At 39.2% G+C, this 17,859-nt stretch overlaps 1 protein-coding gene across 1 annotated transcript in view; it reads left to right on the top strand.

The window, feature by feature from the left end:
- The window catches only part of GRPR (gastrin-releasing peptide receptor), a 30,394-nt gene extending 13,287 nt beyond the window's left edge, over positions 1 to 17,107 (top strand). Inside the window, exons 2-3 of the mRNA XM_011995524.1 lie at positions 13,889 to 14,240; positions 15,840 to 17,107. Coding sequence (XP_011850914.1) covers positions 13,889 to 14,240; positions 15,840 to 16,229 — 742 coding nt within the window. The 3' untranslated portion in view covers positions 16,230 to 17,107. The remainder of the gene's footprint in view (positions 1 to 13,888; positions 14,241 to 15,839) is intronic.
- Positions 17,108 to 17,859: the final 752 nt, after the last annotated feature.

Below are 17,859 nucleotides of genomic sequence, written 5' to 3'. Positions count from 1 at the left end.
TGGCAAACTTTTTCTGCAACATATTAGGCTTTGTGAACCATACGGTCTCCATTGCAACTGCTCAATTCTACCCTTGTAGGGTGGAATCTGCCACAATGTGTAAACAAATATACATGGTGATGCTACAATAAAGCATTATTTATGTACCTTGAAATTTGAATTTTATGAAATTTTTACATCTCAAAATGTTCTTCTTTTGATTTTTTTTCTCAACCATTTAAAATGTGAAAACCATTTTTAGCTCATGGGCCATATAAAAACAGGCAGTAGACCATACTTGGTCAGTGGGTCTTAGTTAACTGTCCCTGATGTAGAGTGTGCATGCTTTCTGGGGTGGTTATTTAGCAGTGAGAATTTCCTATATGAATGGAGTAGGACCTCGGGGAATCCACGACCCCTTTCCAGTTAGCCAGGACAGACTTCCTAAGGAATACTATGAAGAAGAGGCATACATCTGTGTGATGCTTCAGGGTTTTGAGGCACCGTGATATCATGAACATTAACTTTTTAGGTCATTTGGAATCCTTATCATTATCCCTGTTTTTAGATGGTGAAATGAGGGTTCTACATCACACGATTAGCAAACAGTGAAATTGAGAATCAAGCCGAAGTCTTTAAGCCAAGTGTTTTTTCCAGCGTGACCTGGGTCCTGTGTGATGCTAACAGTTGTTTAAATGAAACAAATAAGAGGGTTTTAAATGGAGGTTTAGCTGGATTCCAATTTCCATGGGTGGCGGACATGAGGGCAAGGCCTTGTAAATTGTTCACTGGGGAAGTAAAGGTGTAAACAGATGCTTCTCACCACCTCCTTTTAATGTTTCTCCATCATGCAAAATGCTGCTTTCTCTAAGGTCTTTTCATTATAGGCTCATGTGAGCAAGTTGCCTTAAAATTGTCAAAAAGAGAAATTGAGTTTGGGAGAATCACTTCTTTGTTTACCCCCAGTGATTTTTCTAGTCTTGAAATGGTGAGAGAAATATCAAGTGTTTTGGCTCTAGAGATCTCTTGGGAGAAGGCTAGTAAGTTGGTATTCACAGTGATTTTGGGTAAGAGGGCGTGAGAAGAGTGTGTGTGACTAGGAGCATGCCAGGGGAGGAATGGATTATCTTGAGCATCTTGAACCCATTTCCTTATCTGAAAGGAAGACATTATAGGCCAGACAAACTGGATGAATAGTTGTAGATTTTTAGTTTTAGTCATTTATTTAATTCATAAACAAAGTAGGCAGAAAATGAACAAGACCTAGACCCTACTCTTCAGAAACTGATACTCCTGTTACTCAGGGTACATCAACCTTCTTAATTTCCAAAATGGAAAGAGCAAAAGTGTCACTGAGTGTCTAGGGCTTATGCTTTGTTTGAACTCTCATGTACCTAGTACAGGACCATGCAAAAGTAGCTGCTTAAGATATGCTTTGTATTTGGATTTGTATATACTAGAGGTATTACTTTTTGGCAAGTAGGGGGTGCTTTGTGTCATTTTAGCATGATGTGTTACACTGAAGCTAATTGTAGGAGCAACCTGTGAAAGCAGGGACGTTGCCCTCTAGCGAGCACCAGCGTTCTTTGAAAAGTCATGATGCCCAGAAGCAAGGGCAGGGCACTGCCTGTTGGCTAGCAGGGTCTTGGGCATCTGTGTGAAACTGGGAGATGTTTATGCTATAGATCATTAAGAAAAGATACAGAATTGTATACTCTCAATTCTGTACAAAAGACAAAAGGAAAAATTGGAAGGAAATATATCAAAACATGACATGCAAAACTTACAGATGATTTTTGTTTGTTTTTAGAATTCTCTACTAAGTTTTTACAATAAGCTCTTTGTAGTTTGATAATAACTTTTTTTGAATGAAAAATGTCCTTCAAAATAGCTAAATGCCTCTTAACTGCCTTGTTGATACTTTTGCTGACTCAAAGCAACTATTTCAGTTAGTTCTTAAGATACCCCTGAAGTTGCATGATAACAAGCTTAAAAACTATTTCATCTTTCTTCCCTTTCTTCTTTTCTTGCTGTTTCTTTTTTTTCTTTTAAAAATTGTATTGGGGTAAAATATACATAACAAAATTTGCCCTTTTAACCATTTTTAAGTGTACAGTTCAGTGGCAGTAAGGACATTCACAGTGCTGTGCAACTATCACCATCATTCATCTCCAGAACTTTCTTCATCTTCCCAAACTGAAGCTCTATGCCCGTTAAGCAATAAGTCCCCTTATTTTTGTCATTTTCCTTTGTTTGCTTTCTTTTGTTTTATTTATTAATTTTGGGGGATCACATTTAGTACATCACTATTATTCATAGTGGAGATAAATTCAAAAGCATTAAATTTGAAGAAATGTCTGAGTTTGAGCCCTGGTTCTTCCAGTTGTCAGCTATGTATGTGACTTTGGGCAAATCACTTTAGAAGCTTCAGTTTCCTGATCTTTAAAATGGGGAGAGGATCATCTATGTTTAATATATCATAGGACTGTTGTAATTTTTGTAATGTTGTAATTAAATAATATATGTTGACTTCTTTATGACATGTTACAATTCCTAGTCAAAAGAGTGAGTGCACCATTAGCATGACTGCTATTTATGTTCATAAGGGAGCCAAGAGGTTGTCGTAGAAATCTTGACCAGTTGACATTCTAGTGGACTCTCTTTCCTTTTCAGGAAATACAATAATAACCTTTTATTAAATCAAACTTTTCCAACCCGCAGCCTGCGGACCACCTGCGGCCCAGGACGGCTTTGAATATGGCCCAACACAAATCTGTAAACTTTCTTAAAACATTATGAGATTTTTTTTTTTAACTTATCAGCTATCATTAGTGTATTTTATACGTAGCCCAAGACAATTCTTCTTCCAGTGTGGCTCAGGGAAGCTAAAAGATTGGGCACCCCTGATTTAAATAATGCTGTTTTTCAAAGTGCGTTTGAAAAATTTAGCTCATTTAACTCCTCATCATAGTAAGTAAGATCGGTATCTTTAGTTCTGTTTCACACATGAAGAAAATGGAGGCATCAAAATCTTGTGGTTTAAAGTATGGACTCAGAAGCTAGACGGTCTCTGTTTAAACCCCAGCTCTTTCACTTGCTAGCTGTGTGACCGTGGACAAGTTACTTAACCTCTCAGTGCCTTCGTTTCTTTATGTGTTTTTTTTTTTTAAAAAAAGATGACAATAGTAATACATATCTTCTAGTATTATTATGTAGGGATAGAGGAAAAGCTTCCTCTAATTCTTTTTTTTTTTTGAGACGGAGTCTGGCTCTGTCACCCAGGCTGGAGTGCAGTGGTGCGATCGCCACTCACTGTAAGCTCCGCCTCCCGGGTTCACGCCATTCTCCTGCCTCAGCCTCCCGTGTAGCTGGGACTACAGGCGCCCGCCACGCACCCGGCTAATTTTTGTATTTTTAGTGGAGACGGGGTTTCACCGTGTTAGCCAGGGTGGTCTCGATCTCCTGACCTCGTGATCTGCCCGTCTCGGCCTCCCAAAGTGCTAAGATTACAGGCGTGAGCCACGGCACCCGGCCAGCTTCCTCTAATTCTTGAAAAGCGTTGAGAACTTTGTGCTAGGCACACAGTGAGTACTACATAAGTTTTTGTTAAATAACAAAAAATAAAAAGAAACGGAGACAACGTTGTCACAAAAATAGTTAAACATAGAAGTGGGACTAGAATGCAGGGTTCCCAGTCTTCCTCCAGTCCCTCTCTCCCCGTCTTGGACTCCTGCACCATACGGAGATGCCTCCCCAACACTGCCAGGATCAACCTCCTGGGCCAGTGGTCCCAGTAAGCTACAAAGCTGGGTCACTATTTCACCATTTATAAAACCTTTCCCAAACATTTATTTAAATCTAGTGCTGTAAAATTTTTATAATTAGACACAGTGACTCATATGCCATGATGGTATTTTTGAGCTGTAATGATTCTTATTTTGGAAAAAAAATGATAGTGCATTTTATTATGATAATTTAGAAATTCTATTTTTATCCTTAATTATTTGAAATATATTTAAAAACTGAAAACTATCTCTGATATTTCATTTTCTATATACGTGTTTGATAAATTGACTGGATCAGGAGAAAAAATGTACAGAGCGGTGGTATCCATATCCCCTGGCACAACTCAGAAGTCACTTACAGGCCTAGGCTTCCTGTGTTTCTCTGACCAAGGGTGATCTCTGGCCAAGGAAAGGTTTGAGGTAGGCTGAGGTGCCCCAGAATTACCACCAACAGACAATTCTCAACCAGAGAGGAGAGTTGGTGGGTAAACACCCCACCCACCTCATCCTTTGGTGGCACAGTGGTCTCTCAGGGGATTCCCAGCAAGAATGTGCCCCAGTTGCCCATTGTGGTACCCTTTACTGGTTTTTTCTACCTCCCCGTGCTTCCTGGCATCTTCTTCCAAATAATTACTTGCACCTAAATCCTTGCCTTGGGGTCTGTTTGGGGGTGAATGACAATTTACAAAGGCAATTTATGACCCTGAATCTATTATCCCTTCCACCTAGAGCACGGTTGATTTTTCTTTGTCTTTGTGATGTTTTTTCCCGTTCTCTGTGTAGCTTCTTTGCTACACAGTAGAGTAATTGCAGGCTCTGTCTAACTACAATTTGCAAATGGGATTTCGAAATGTTTTTCAAACATTTTGGCTCATAAAATTTTAACAAGTTATAAATGTATGTTCGTCCCTAACATTTTTGAGGAATGAACAATGTGTGCCAGGATGTTTGAACACCTACTGAAATTAAATGGATTACTACTTTCCTTTGTCATTTTAAACATATCCACTGGCAACTGTAGTATTTTATCCTTCATATACCCTTCTGATGGGCTCCCTTACAGGGTTAGCATTGAGCTCTGAAATTGGATCACTCTGCTGAAACTAATTTTTGGCCCAAGGGTCAATAGTTAACCCAACTCCTTATGAGAAAGTGCCATAAGATGTCCAACAACTAATTGCATCTCTCTTTCCATTTTATCCCTAAGCTTCTACATCCCTCCTATCCCAGGATCAGTACCTTCCCACTGTCAGTAGCTCTTTCTCTAGCCTTGTTCCAGCCTCTGGTTTCTAGTCCTTCACTGGTGCCATTTTTCACCTTGGCTCTAAGATCAAGGTCTCACTCAGATGAACTCTGCTGGCCCTGAGGCCTCTGAATATTTTAAAGAGCCCAGACACTACTCTAGGCCTCAGGCCATAGGGAACTGCAAGGCGTGTATATGGGGGTGAAGAGAATCCTTGCGGCCTTAGCCAAATTTTCTGGAAAGTGTCTTCTGGGACAATGAACCCCAAAGTGAACTTCACATGCTCCGGGAAAGATGTGGCCTGATCTGACAGGTAAGGGAGGAAAGTACCAAAGCCTCTATTTACATTGATTTTTATTTTAATATAAGGATGAATTAAACATGAGTAATATGTAGTATCCAAATTGAAGCTCACCCACATCACAGGATTCCTTACCATGTGTGGCTCAGGCAGCAGGAGTGAGTGGCCCACTATCTAGAAGGTTCAGATAGGACACCATTACTCTTCTTTGCACTTTTAGCTTAAGAGAAGGCATTGCCGACTGATGTGTGTTGTGCATAATCTAGTTTTAATTAAACTAACCTCCTCAGATGGGCAAGTGGCTTAAAAATATTCCTGCTGAAACAAAATAGAACAAAACAAAACCCCACAGATTGTAGATGATATTAAAATTGCAAGCCTAAGAGAATAATATGAATATGACAGAGAAGACACTTTCCTCATTCCTGGTATAGGCTCTAATCAGATATGACACATTCAATCACATCATAGTTATAATAAGCTTTTCTGATGGCAAAAGGTTCACTGTCAATAAACTAGGATGAAATATTTAAAGTAGTCTTTAAAATTTTATTTTACTGTTAGCTCATCTTTTAAAAATTCTACATTTTAGCATATGTTTTCTCCCTGACTTGTTTATGAACTCTTGTATAATACCCACCCACATTCAGCAATTACCATTTTCTAGATTTTTTTCTCTCTTTCTTTCTGTGTGGATGTTGTTGTGTTTTGTTTTGCTGAGCTTTGGAAAGTAGGGTACACACATCCTCACCTTTCACCCCTAAGTATTTCAGTGTATATTTCCTGAGAACAAGGGTAGTCTTCTACACAACCCAGTGCCACCATCACATCGAATGAAATTAACAATAATTCCTGATAACGTAGAATGAAATTGTACCTAATATATTAGTACAGCAGTACATATATATAATTTATACATTAACATACATACAATGTAGTTGTATGTTCAATTTGTTATTACTTTCTTAAAGCTCTGTTCTTAAAGGATTTTTAAAGAATGGGAGTTGGTATACTTCCCTAAGTGCCCCCACTTCCCCTCCAACCTCCCACCACCCTTACTCCAGCTTCTTCTTGGGCGTCAGAGTAGACTGACAAGGTCCAGATGAATGTTTTCTGCAGGGAACTGGCCCAACTTGTGTTGCTAGATGGAATATAACTTTTGTTCTTTTCTTCTCTTCTCCATCTCTTCTGTCTTCTCCCCTTTCCTCTCCTCTCCTCCTCTCCCTTGCCTCCTTCTCTCCTATCCTCCAATTTCCTTTCTTTTTCTCTTGTTCCTTTTTTTCTCTTCCCCTCCTTCCATCCCCTGATTTCCCCAGTGATTCTGCTCTTTTTCTTTTAGTCCCTCAGGCATTCCTGCCCATGTCTGACAGCAGAAAAGTTGAGGAATTATTTATTTAATTGCCCTTTTGCTGGAGCTCTTCACCCCTCCATGCCCTGTTAATCACACACTCAGTCCTGTGAGCTCCAAAGTAGAAAGCTTGTTCCCTCCACGCAGGGACAGAAGTTCTCTCCTGCCCCCTATTACTGCTCTTTTTCACCCATCCTGGTGGGACAAACTAGAGTTTCACCCCTCTCCAACACTTTACTTCTCCCTGTTGAGCCAAAAGCAAATCCCAAGACATTTCTTTTCCCCAGTTTAGCTTCTTCAGTCTCTCTGAATCATAGAGGTTTTCCAAGAAGTTGGTGCTCACACACAAATTAAAGCAATGAAGAAAAGGAGCCAAAAGATGGAGGAATGCCGGAGTAAACAATCAACATGAAGATCCCCAAACATTAATACTCCCCAAATGCAACAAGCCACCCAAAGTTCTAGAACCTCCCTGGTCTCCTTCTTTTGTTTGTTCCTATTGGAGGAATACCTTCTAACTCTTCCTTAGCTTCTCTAACAGGATGTGACTTTACTCCACTTCTCCCCAGTCTTCCCTCATCGACGTTTTCAATATTACTTGAAATGACCACAAAGACTCCTTACTCCTTTCTTTATAGGTTCCTCAAAAGCTTGAGGCTAAGAATTGCAAGTCCCTTGCGGAGGGTAGAATAGCGAAGTGGGATATGAGTTCTGTTTGTTCATTCAGTGTAGCACCTCAGTTCTTAAAGTAATGGGGAATGTAATACCTAATTTCTGGAGGGTTCTTTCTAGCTATTTTGTTAACATATCCCCATGAGCTCCCTGTCAGTAAAGAATTATCTCCTGTTCAAGGATGAGAATACTGAAGTGCAAAGTCTATGATTCATCCAAGACCATACAACTAGTTGATAGAATCACCATTAGGAACTACATCTCTTGATCCTAGGTCTGCATTGACACCCAGAGGAAACTAGAGTATATTAAGAAGAGGTGAAAAGGAGCATTGGAGATATTTATCCTGGAGAAAACAGAAAAGCATAACTGCAATCTGTTACATACTTAAAGATAACAGTTGGATGGGCACCAAAGACCAGTAAGTTCTCCATTTGTGGAGTAATAGCTCAGAGAGATAAGATTCCATTGCTCTGGGTTATAATCATCACACAAGCCAGCTAATAATTGCCTCAGTTGTACAGAAAAATTCTCGGTGCTATTCTCAGGAGAAAATAAAGTTGATGTTTAATAGTTTTGTCAAATCTCATCAGGTAGAATTCTAATTTTAAGGCAGGCAATGTGTCAGTTACCCTAGTGACCATTTGGTTCATTTAATTATCTTCTTTACCTCAGTATTCTCCACATAGTATACATTAGGATTGAAGTGGAGGTTTAAAAATATTGTAATGCAACAATTCCTACAGACTTCCGTAGGTAATTATGCACAAATAAGGGCTGAAATGCTGGATCCTTAAAAATAAACAAACTGCCCATATTTGAATAAAAGACATACCTTTCTGTGGGCAAAGGTTTCCAACCCTGAGTGTGGGAGCCAGCTACTTCTACTTGCCAAGAATCTCTTTGACACATTAATCTTGCCACAGAGAACATTTTGTGACCTTTCCAATGTTTGCGTAAGAAAAATGAAGCACAGACGTTTTCAGAAGTGGGAAACAATTGTTTGAGCCCCATATTGTCAGAGGAGCAAATTTGTCAGTCTATTGAAGAATGATTTTTACTGACTTAATGTGTAAAAGGGAAACTTCTCTCACTCATTTGTGAGAAGTTGGAAATAAGAGACACATCGGCAAGTCACATACTATTCATCAACTAATTAGCAAGTATTTGCCGAGTCCCTACTTTGAAATAAGTGATTAGCAGAGCAAGGAACCTGGAACATTTTTAGGGAGACAGGAAAAAGAGAAGAGGAGAGGATGTAAGCTTCTGACCTCAGGAAACTTAAGACAAAGTCAGGTAGAAAAGACATACCCACAGAATGTAAAATAGTATAACCACCATGAACAGTTTGGAGGTTCCTCAAAAAGCTAAAAACAGAGCTAACATATGATCAAGCAATCCTGCTGGGTATATATCCAAAAGAAAGGAAATCAGTATATCTAAGAGATATCTGCACTCCCGTGTTTGTTGCAGCACTGTTCACAACAGCCAAGATTAGAAAGCACACTAAATGTCTATCAGCAGATGATTGGATAAAGAAAATGTGGTACATATACACAGTGGAGTACTATTCAGCCATAAAAAGAATGACATCCTGTCATTTGCAACAACATGGATGGAACTGAAGATCATTATGTTAAGTGAAATAAGTCAGACACAGAAAGACAAACATTGCATGCTCTCACTTATTTGGGAGATCTAAAAATCAAAACAATTGAATTATGGACATGGAGAGTAGAAGGATGGCTACCAGAGGCTGGGAAGGGTAGTGGGATAGGGGGAGGAAGTGGTGGTTAATGGGTACAAAAAGTAGTTAGAAAGAATGAATAAAACCTACTATTTGTCAGCACAACAGGATGACTGTAGTCAATAATAACTTAATTGTACATTTTAAAATAACTAAAGAGTATAATTGGATTGCTTTTAACACTAAGGATAAATGCTTGAGAGGATGGATACCCCATTCTACAGGATGTGATTATTATGCATGGCATGCTTGTACCAAAACATCTCATGTACCCCATAAGTATATATTCCTACCACGTACCTACAAAAATTAAACATGAAAAAAGAAGGAAAAGACATACTCATAGAAAACTAGCAAACAATTCAAGATAGTGCATAATAAGCAGAAAATGAGAGGAGTTGATAATCTTGTCATAAAAGTCAGACAGGTTGGGAGAAAGAATGGGAACTATTAAGGCCTAGATTGGTCAGCACAAGCTTCATCAAGATGATACTTAAACTGAAATTTGGAAGGATTGGATTTAAATGAATCAAGAATCTGGAATTGGGCATGACAGAAGGAGGGAAACAGGAAAGTAATGGAAAATTTAGGAATGAGGCATAGACTAGTCTATCTCTTGAGTACAATGGAAAGTTCACAGCTTGTTCTTTCAGAGGGTAGCAAATGGGGAATGATCTATGCAAAATGATCTTGGAACTAAGTCTAGTGATAACTTTAAAGAGTTATCACATCTAATTGTTTTAGATAAGGCTTTTTGTTGGCAAAGAACAGAAGCCACTCAAACTAACTCAAGTAAAAAGGGGATGGTAGTATTGTAAAATTATAACAGGAGACCTCTTGTACATTCAAAACTAGTACATAAGCCAGAAACCATACCCTCTATACGACTTAGGGCCACATTATCTCAGCTTCTCCTCTTATGTCTGCTTCATTCTTTTTCTCTCAGTCCCTTTACTCAGCTTATTCATCTTCTACATGTTTAAATACGGCTGCCCTGATCTTTTCCTTGACATCAAAATCTTGTATTTCCAGCATCTATTACTAACTATATTCTCTCTATTTTTCTGTTTAAATGTTAAAGAGAAAGAGAAAGAGAAACTCTTTAGTAGCTAGCCAGGCAGTTCATTGACTGGTTTAGATCGGGTATCCACTCCAATCCAACCAGCCATCTCTCCTAAACAGGAACTACCCAGTGGTGTCTCCCTGCATTGGGAGCTCTGGGCAGAGCAATCTAGGCCGGAATAGGATATAGACTGGTATGCTTCATGCTATACAGAACCATTAGACTTGCAGGAAACATTTTGTATGTTCTATATACATTTGAGAAACATCTGGTCTATTTCTCTCCCTCTAGGAAGAATTTACCCAAAGCTCTCTTCTGAAAGAACTATGGGTTCTAAAAAACATTGGTTCTAAATTGAATGTTGACTCTACCACCTCTTAAACTGAGCTTCAATTTCCCATCTGCAGAATGGAGATAATAATGTCTACCTATTGGAGCTGTCTGGAATATAAATGAGATAATATAGATTCTATTCTCTGCTTGGAAAAAGGCAAGAGCTTAGTAAATGGGATTTCTTTCATTTATTTGCTATGTTCGGAACATACCGTAACAGAAAATTGTTTGCAATGCATTTTAACTTATTTTTAATTGCACAAGTGATATATGAATATGTCAATACTTTAAAGCAAATACTAGATGTTACATTATTTCACTGGTAAATATTTTAGCGTGTGTCTTTTATAAACAAGGTCTTTTAAGAAACACACAGCCACAATACCGTTATCACACTCAATACATTCAAAATAATTCCTTGATATCACCAAAAATACATTTATATTTGATTTTCTTCAATATTGATTTCACAAATATCTTTTTATCATTGTTTGGTTTGATTCAAAACCCAAAAGGAGTCTACACATTGCATTTGGTTGATATGTCTTATACATTTCAGTCTATAACCATTCTCCCTCATTTTCTATGCCATATATTTGTTGAAAAGAAAGGGGTAATTATTCCTGGATTTTCCAATTCAGAATTTGGCTGATTGTATCCTTATAGCATCATTTAGCAGGTTCTTCTATCACTATTTCCTGAAGACTGGCACATAAGTCTAGAGGCTTAATTAGATTTAGATTCAAATTAATTTTCTGGTAAAACTATTAATGTTTTATATTTTAAAGGTTGTGAATTTAAAAGAGCACAGTTCCCAGGGTATTTTGCATCTAGGAAGACAAGATTCCTAAAAGAGAAGGAAGTAAGCCATTTACTCTGGTTTCTGACTAAGTGAATCACCTTTACTCAGAGAGTTAGTGGTAATTATGACTACTATCTGCCAGAAAATGCAGACAGAAGTCTTAGTTATCATTTTATTTCTAACAAATGTATTAGCGATATCTTTAGCCACATGCATCTTTGGCTGAAGATGTTCACATACCTTTAATTAAAGATACCAATTTCTTGCCTACATTCTAAGCTAGGAAAATGTTTAAAATGGCTAATGAATAAAGAAGATATTAGAAGAAAATAGAACTTTCTTTTAAATTTTTATTTGTATTTGTTTAAAAATAAAGCAAACACAGGTACATTGAAGCAGGACTGTAGTACTGTTCCGGAATTTTGGGGTTTGGGGTGTCTAATAAATTATAGCCCTCTCTTCCTTACCTAATTTGAGAACAGAAAGCCAGATAAAGAAATCAGAGAGACTATGATAAAAAATAGTTGCATCTATGTCTGATAAAGCAGTTTGGAGAATGTAACTCAGGTCTATAGCAATAATGAACTTGCAGACACTCTCTTATCTTCTATATTACACTTGCCATTCCTCTAGACAGGGCCGGTTAAACAACCATAGTCCTCCCTGAGCCCAATGCACAAGCCAGGTTCTTTTTCCCAAACTCGCCACCGAATAATTCATTCCCCCTTCCCTGGTAGGAGGAGGAAAGTAAGTGAGGAGTCAGGGTGCAGCCAAGAGTGGTAAACCAATGGAGGCCTAATCAACAGGAAAACAAGTGGAAATAAGTATTCCCCTTCCCTGAAGTCCATGATATAAAAGAGTATCATAGGTAGAACCCAGTTTAAATACAGCATTTTCAGCAATAAACACCCTCACATGTAGTTGGCCTCAACTCATATCAACTTCCACATTATAGTAGCTCATGTTCAATTGAACAAACTTGTGTGGAGCGTGCAAATCACAGTGCCGGCAGATTCCAAGATGGAAAAAGACATACTCTTTGCCCACCAAAGGCTCATGCTCTAGTGGGTTCTCAGACAGGTGTACACAAGATAACTGTGCCCTTGTCTTGTCGCCCACTGTGCTAGAGACCGTATGGGGAGTGTGCAGACATGGAGATGTGCTGCTCAGACCTCCCTTGAAGAAGAGACTTGCCCAGCTGCGGGGGTTGCGGTTAGCTGAAACCTCCAACTACCTGTTCTTTCAGGGCCCACTTCAGCTTTCAAGCTGTGGTCATGTTCTCTTGAGTGATTCCTGCCCAGTGACTGAGCCAGGTAGTAACTGAGATCACATTCTTCTTGGGGTGACCCCATGCAATGACTAAGCAAGGTGATTATACATGGGCCTGGCAATTTCCACCCAAAGCAGGACTTCCCCATTGGGTAATCTCTGCTCCTAAGCTTCCTGTTGGGCTGGCGTAGAATGACCGGCTATCCCAGTTTGCTTGGACTGAGAGATTTCCCAGGATGTGGGATTTGCCATGCTAAAACTGGAAAATTTCCAGGCAAACCAAGATGTTTAGTCATCCTCGCTGGTATAGACCTGACAAGCTCCCTCTTCCTATCCTACTTCCTCCCCTTTTTCCTTTCACAGGTACTGCTCCTCAATAAAACTTTCATTTCTTACTTCATCTCAGTGTCTGCTTCCCAGAATACTCAACCCAAGACATGGGCACAAATAGCTCACAAACCAGGAAGAACCTAAATACTTCAAGAGAAGATAAAGTTGAGATTAGGAAGGCAAGGGAAAAATCAATGTGAACATTACAGGGATTCTCCTGGGTATTACTTTTTCAGGGGACCATTTATTATGCATACTTTGAAAAAGAAAAGAGGAATATTTAAAATGCTTAATGACTTAAGGTTCCCTGAAGTGGATCTGAATACTCAAAATGAAGGTTTTGCAAAAAAAAAAAAAAAAAAAAAACAAAAAAAAGAACACCAGCCTCCTTGTCTCTGTGTCCTTTAAGCAACAACATGCCTTGTTATTAATTTCTATGATTTAAGAAGAAAAACAAAGGGAATTTCAGCTTTTCTAAGAGGTATTCTTAAAATCAAGAGAGAGTGTGAATTGTACAAAATGGTGACTATAGTTAGTAACAATGTATTGCACACTCGAAAATTGCTAAGAGTAGATTTTAACTGTTCTCATTTTTAAAAGATAAGTATGTGAGGTAATGCATATGTTAATCAGCTCAATCTAGTCATTCCACAATGTATACATATTTTAAAACATCATGTTGTATATATATACAGTAAATATATACAATTTATGTTAATTTTTAAAAATTAAATTAACATGAAAAGAGAATATCAGCGGAATGGTACTTCTGGAGAGAGGAGAAGGCATCCTTCAGGGCTAGTTTAGAGTGAGGCAAGTGGTTATTTGGAGTACAAAATTTAAGGAGGCACTCACTCTTAGGGTCATAGAGCTCAATATCGGCACCCTCAGGACCTGAAAGTGAGCACCTCCTTAAATATTGTACCCTGGGTGTCTCGCTTGCCTCAACTTAGTCCTGGCTCTGGTATTCAGAATAATATTATGCAACTGATGGAGATCCTTCTTTCCTGCCCTAGATACAAAGCCATTGTCCGGCCAATGGATATCCAGGCCTCTCATGCCCTGATGAAGATCTGCCTCAAAGCTGCCTTTATCTGGATCATCTCCATGCTGCTGGCCATTCCAGAGGCTGTGTTTTCTGACCTCCATCCCTTCCATGAGGAAAGCACCAACCAGACCTTCATTAGCTGTGCCCCATACCCACACTCTAATGAGCTTCACCCCAAAATCCACTCCATGGCTTCCTTTCTGGTCTTCTACGTCATCCCACTGTCAATCATCTCTGTTTACTACTACTTCATTGCTAAAAATCTGATCCAGAGTGCTTACAATCTTCCCGTGGAAGGGAATATACATGTCAAGAAGCAGGTAGGTGCTTAGGATTGATTCATTTCCTCCTTGGGGATATAATCCCTTGCATTTCTTTTGTACCCCACTGACAAGCCATGACACTTGAATCTGCAATTAGATGAGGTGGGTGATGTGCAGCCAGATGTTAAATGGAAACGCCTGGCCATGGAAACCCAAGGTGTTCTTTATAATCTTATTCTCCTGTTAAAGACCTAAGCTAGGGAGGTGTTGTGAACCTGAAAGATTTCCAGTGTGGGTTTCTTTTTGAGAAATAATCTGAAAAAGAGTTGTATTTTAAAAATAAATAAATAAAGCTTTGAGGCTCATGGGATGTGACTTCTTTAAACTCCAGTCACATTGTTTGCCTAGAAAGAGGATTACCACATGGAGACAAAGCAGAGGAGGCTGGAAAGTGAGGTCAGTTGAAGAAAAAGAAGTAGTTTGATTAGGATGGGCTCACACTGATTTGGGCTCAAGTCCAAGCTTCATGATGTACTTAGCCTCTCTGGGACTTAGTTTTCTTACCTATCAAATAGGCTTATAATCCCTACATTGTAGAACTATTGGAAGATTACAAGAGAGAGTATATGTAAGGCCTATAGTGCCCAGCATGCAAGATGCCCTCCATATGATTAGACTCTCTCTCTTATTCCCTGTAACACCCCATAATTTCATCCTTGAGGTACAAACAAATGGTAGAAAGCAAGGGCTCTGGCTTCCTCCTCTTTGTCAGGTCTTGCCTTCTAGCCCAGGTGTAGATCATGTAGCATCTATGATGGAAAAGCAGAAACACTCCCCACTCCATTTCAGTGAACAGCTGACTCACTTAAAGACCTTACCCTTTAAAGTTCATTACTTATGTATTTGTCTCAATTGTGGGGGAAGAGTGGCAATTTCCAATGAAACTACCTTCCTACTTGAAAAACCTCTCATTAGCCAACATCCATTGTACCCCAAACTCTTTATGGAGAAACATGTTTCCCCTTGAGGTAGTGGATGGAGTTGGGAGAAAAAGGAGATGCCCATCCCTCTTTGCCACAGTCCCTTTCTATAGACTATAGTCCAGAGATAACTCAAGATTTTAAAATCATAATAGAGAGTTATCTTGGTTTAGCCAATGAAGAAGAACAAAGCTGGCTGCTCTTTTTGAGCATCAGAGGGAATAAAAAATTATTAACTGTGGAGAAAAGAAAGACATGAAGTCATAGGGCTGATAAACTGCACCAATGCTCTCCTGAGGAAAAAGGGGGCACTTATTAGAATTTCATGTTGCAATCCAGTCAAATATGTAATCAACTTTGTTTAAAGATCTGTTCTCAGTGGTGTGTTCTAACTCTATTCTTCCTCATGGGTTTCTGCTTCCTGGCTCATCCATTTCTGTGTTTCTGACTCTTTTTTTTTTTTCCCTTTTCTGTCTGTTTCTGTTGCCTTTCTCTCATTTTACTGGATTCTCTCTTGCCCTCTCCTATTGAACTCTTTTTCTGTGGCTTTGTGAATTCATCTATTGCCCTAATTGTTTTTCCCTGTCTCTTTCTCTGCCTGAATCTTTGTCTCTCTGCATTCTTCTGACACTGTCCCTTGCTTCTTCTTTCTCTCTCCATGTGACTCTCTCCTTAGATTGAATCCCGGAAGCGACTTGCCAAGACAGTGCTGGTGTTTGTGGGCCTGTTTGCCTTCTGCTGGCTCCCCAATCACGTCATTTACCTGTACCGCTCCTACCACTACTCTGAGGTGGACACCTCCATGCTCCACTTTGTCACCAGCATCTGTGCCCGCCTCCTGGCCTTCACCAACTCCTGCGTGAATCCCTTTGCCCTCTATCTGCTGAGCAAGAGTTTCAGGAAACAGTTCAACACTCAGCTCCTCTGTTGCCAGCCTGGTCTGATCATCCGGTCTCACAGCACTGGAAGGAGTACAACCTGCATGACCTCCCTCAAGAGCACCAACCCCTCCGTGGCCACCTTTAGCCTCATCAATGGAAACATCTGTCACGAGCGGTATGTCTAGATTGACCCCTGACTTCGCGCCCTGAAGGACGGTTTTGCTTTATGGCTAGACAGTAACCCTTGCATCCATTGTTGTGTCTGTGCCCTCCAAAGACCCTTCAGAATGCTCGTGAGTGGTGTAGGTGGGGGTAGGGGTGGGGAGACCCAAGTGATGGATCACCATTATATTTCGAAAGAAGCCATCAAGTCTTAAGTTTTTCATTTCAACTTGTGAACGTTTCTTCTGATGTGAAGCAAACCTTCCCTTTTTAGAAAAGAGAACAAGTAGAAAATTATTTTTTAAGCATCAAGCCCTGTTAAACGGTTGTGACCAATTATGTCATAGAAACTGTATGAACAACCAGATTTATATAGCAGAGAAATCATACATTGAATTCTTCCTTTGTGAAAGACTTCACCTTGTCATTTCTTTAAGCCGACGCTAGTACTTTAGAAATATGACTTGACTTTGTTTTCAGGAATATCTGTAATATATAAACCAAGGAATAACTTTCATTTGCACTCCTAATATGAAAAGTCAATCCTGTGAAAGAGCTCCACGTATGAGGGACACTCTCCAAGTTGCTAACAATGGAAGCTAGCTTAATATAAAACAATTCTCTAAGCATTTATTTTTTAAAAAAAGATGTTACTGAGGACCTAGGAGAAATGCTAAATACATACTTTTAAAGCAAAAATACAACCAAACACATTGACACATATATAAAGATCCACGTGTGGCTATGTGTGATATTTCACACTCTGAATTCTTACTTGATGGAGGTCTTGTTTGCTGCTACAGTTTTAATCATCCAGGGTGCCATTCCACCATAGAAGAGAAATACTTTTAGGAAAAAAATTAATCATGCTATTAATTAATCAAATATCTATAAATGCATAAAGTACAGTATTTATTCTTGATACATAGGTTTTGAGTCAAGTGTATTTACTTAGATTTGTCTTTGACTGCTATACTGAATCAGTAGTTTCACTCTAAGAAAGAAGGGATTGAGCAGATCACGAGGTCAGGAGATCGAGACCATCCTGGCTAACATGGTGAAACCCTGTCTCTACTAAAAATACAAAAAATAGCCGGGCGTGGTGGCGGGCCACCTGTAGTCCCAGCTACTTGGGAGGCTGAGGCAAGAGAATGGCATGAACCCGGGAGGCAGAGCTTGCAGTGAGCTGAGATAGCACCACTGCACTCCAGCCTGGGCAACAGAGTGAGACTCAGTCTCAAAAATAAACAAATAAATAATAAAAAATAAAATAAAAAGAAAGAAGGGATTGTATCTGAGTAGAAATAGGAACACATTTATATTTAGTGTATGGTTCTGCTAACGTTTGTGGGAGGAAGTGAATAAAATTTCAGTAACAAGTATTTTTTGTCTGAATATGTATAAGAAAGTCACAGGGGTCTTTAAGAACTGATTGAAAAACAGCTACAGACTTGTTTCTACTTAGGAAGAGTATTTATGAAAGAGCCCATGTGCAGAAAAAGACTTGGCTGAAATATTTTTCTTTTTCTAAGTGAATGTAGTTGGCTTTAAAAAGATTTGATTCCCTTACTTTAGAAACCCTGAATGAAGTTTTTCTTCACTCAAAGAGAGGGCAATTTTGACAGGTTGCAAACATATTAACCCACTTTCAAA

The sequence above is a fragment of the Mandrillus leucophaeus genome, unplaced genomic scaffold (assembly GCF_000951045.1).
Source record: "Mandrillus leucophaeus isolate KB7577 unplaced genomic scaffold, Mleu.le_1.0 Scaffold490, whole genome shotgun sequence".
NCBI classification, from domain to species: domain Eukaryota; kingdom Metazoa; phylum Chordata; class Mammalia; order Primates; family Cercopithecidae; genus Mandrillus; species Mandrillus leucophaeus.
Note: the sequence above shows the minus strand (reverse complement) of the source record. Positions and strands in the feature narration are given on the sequence as shown.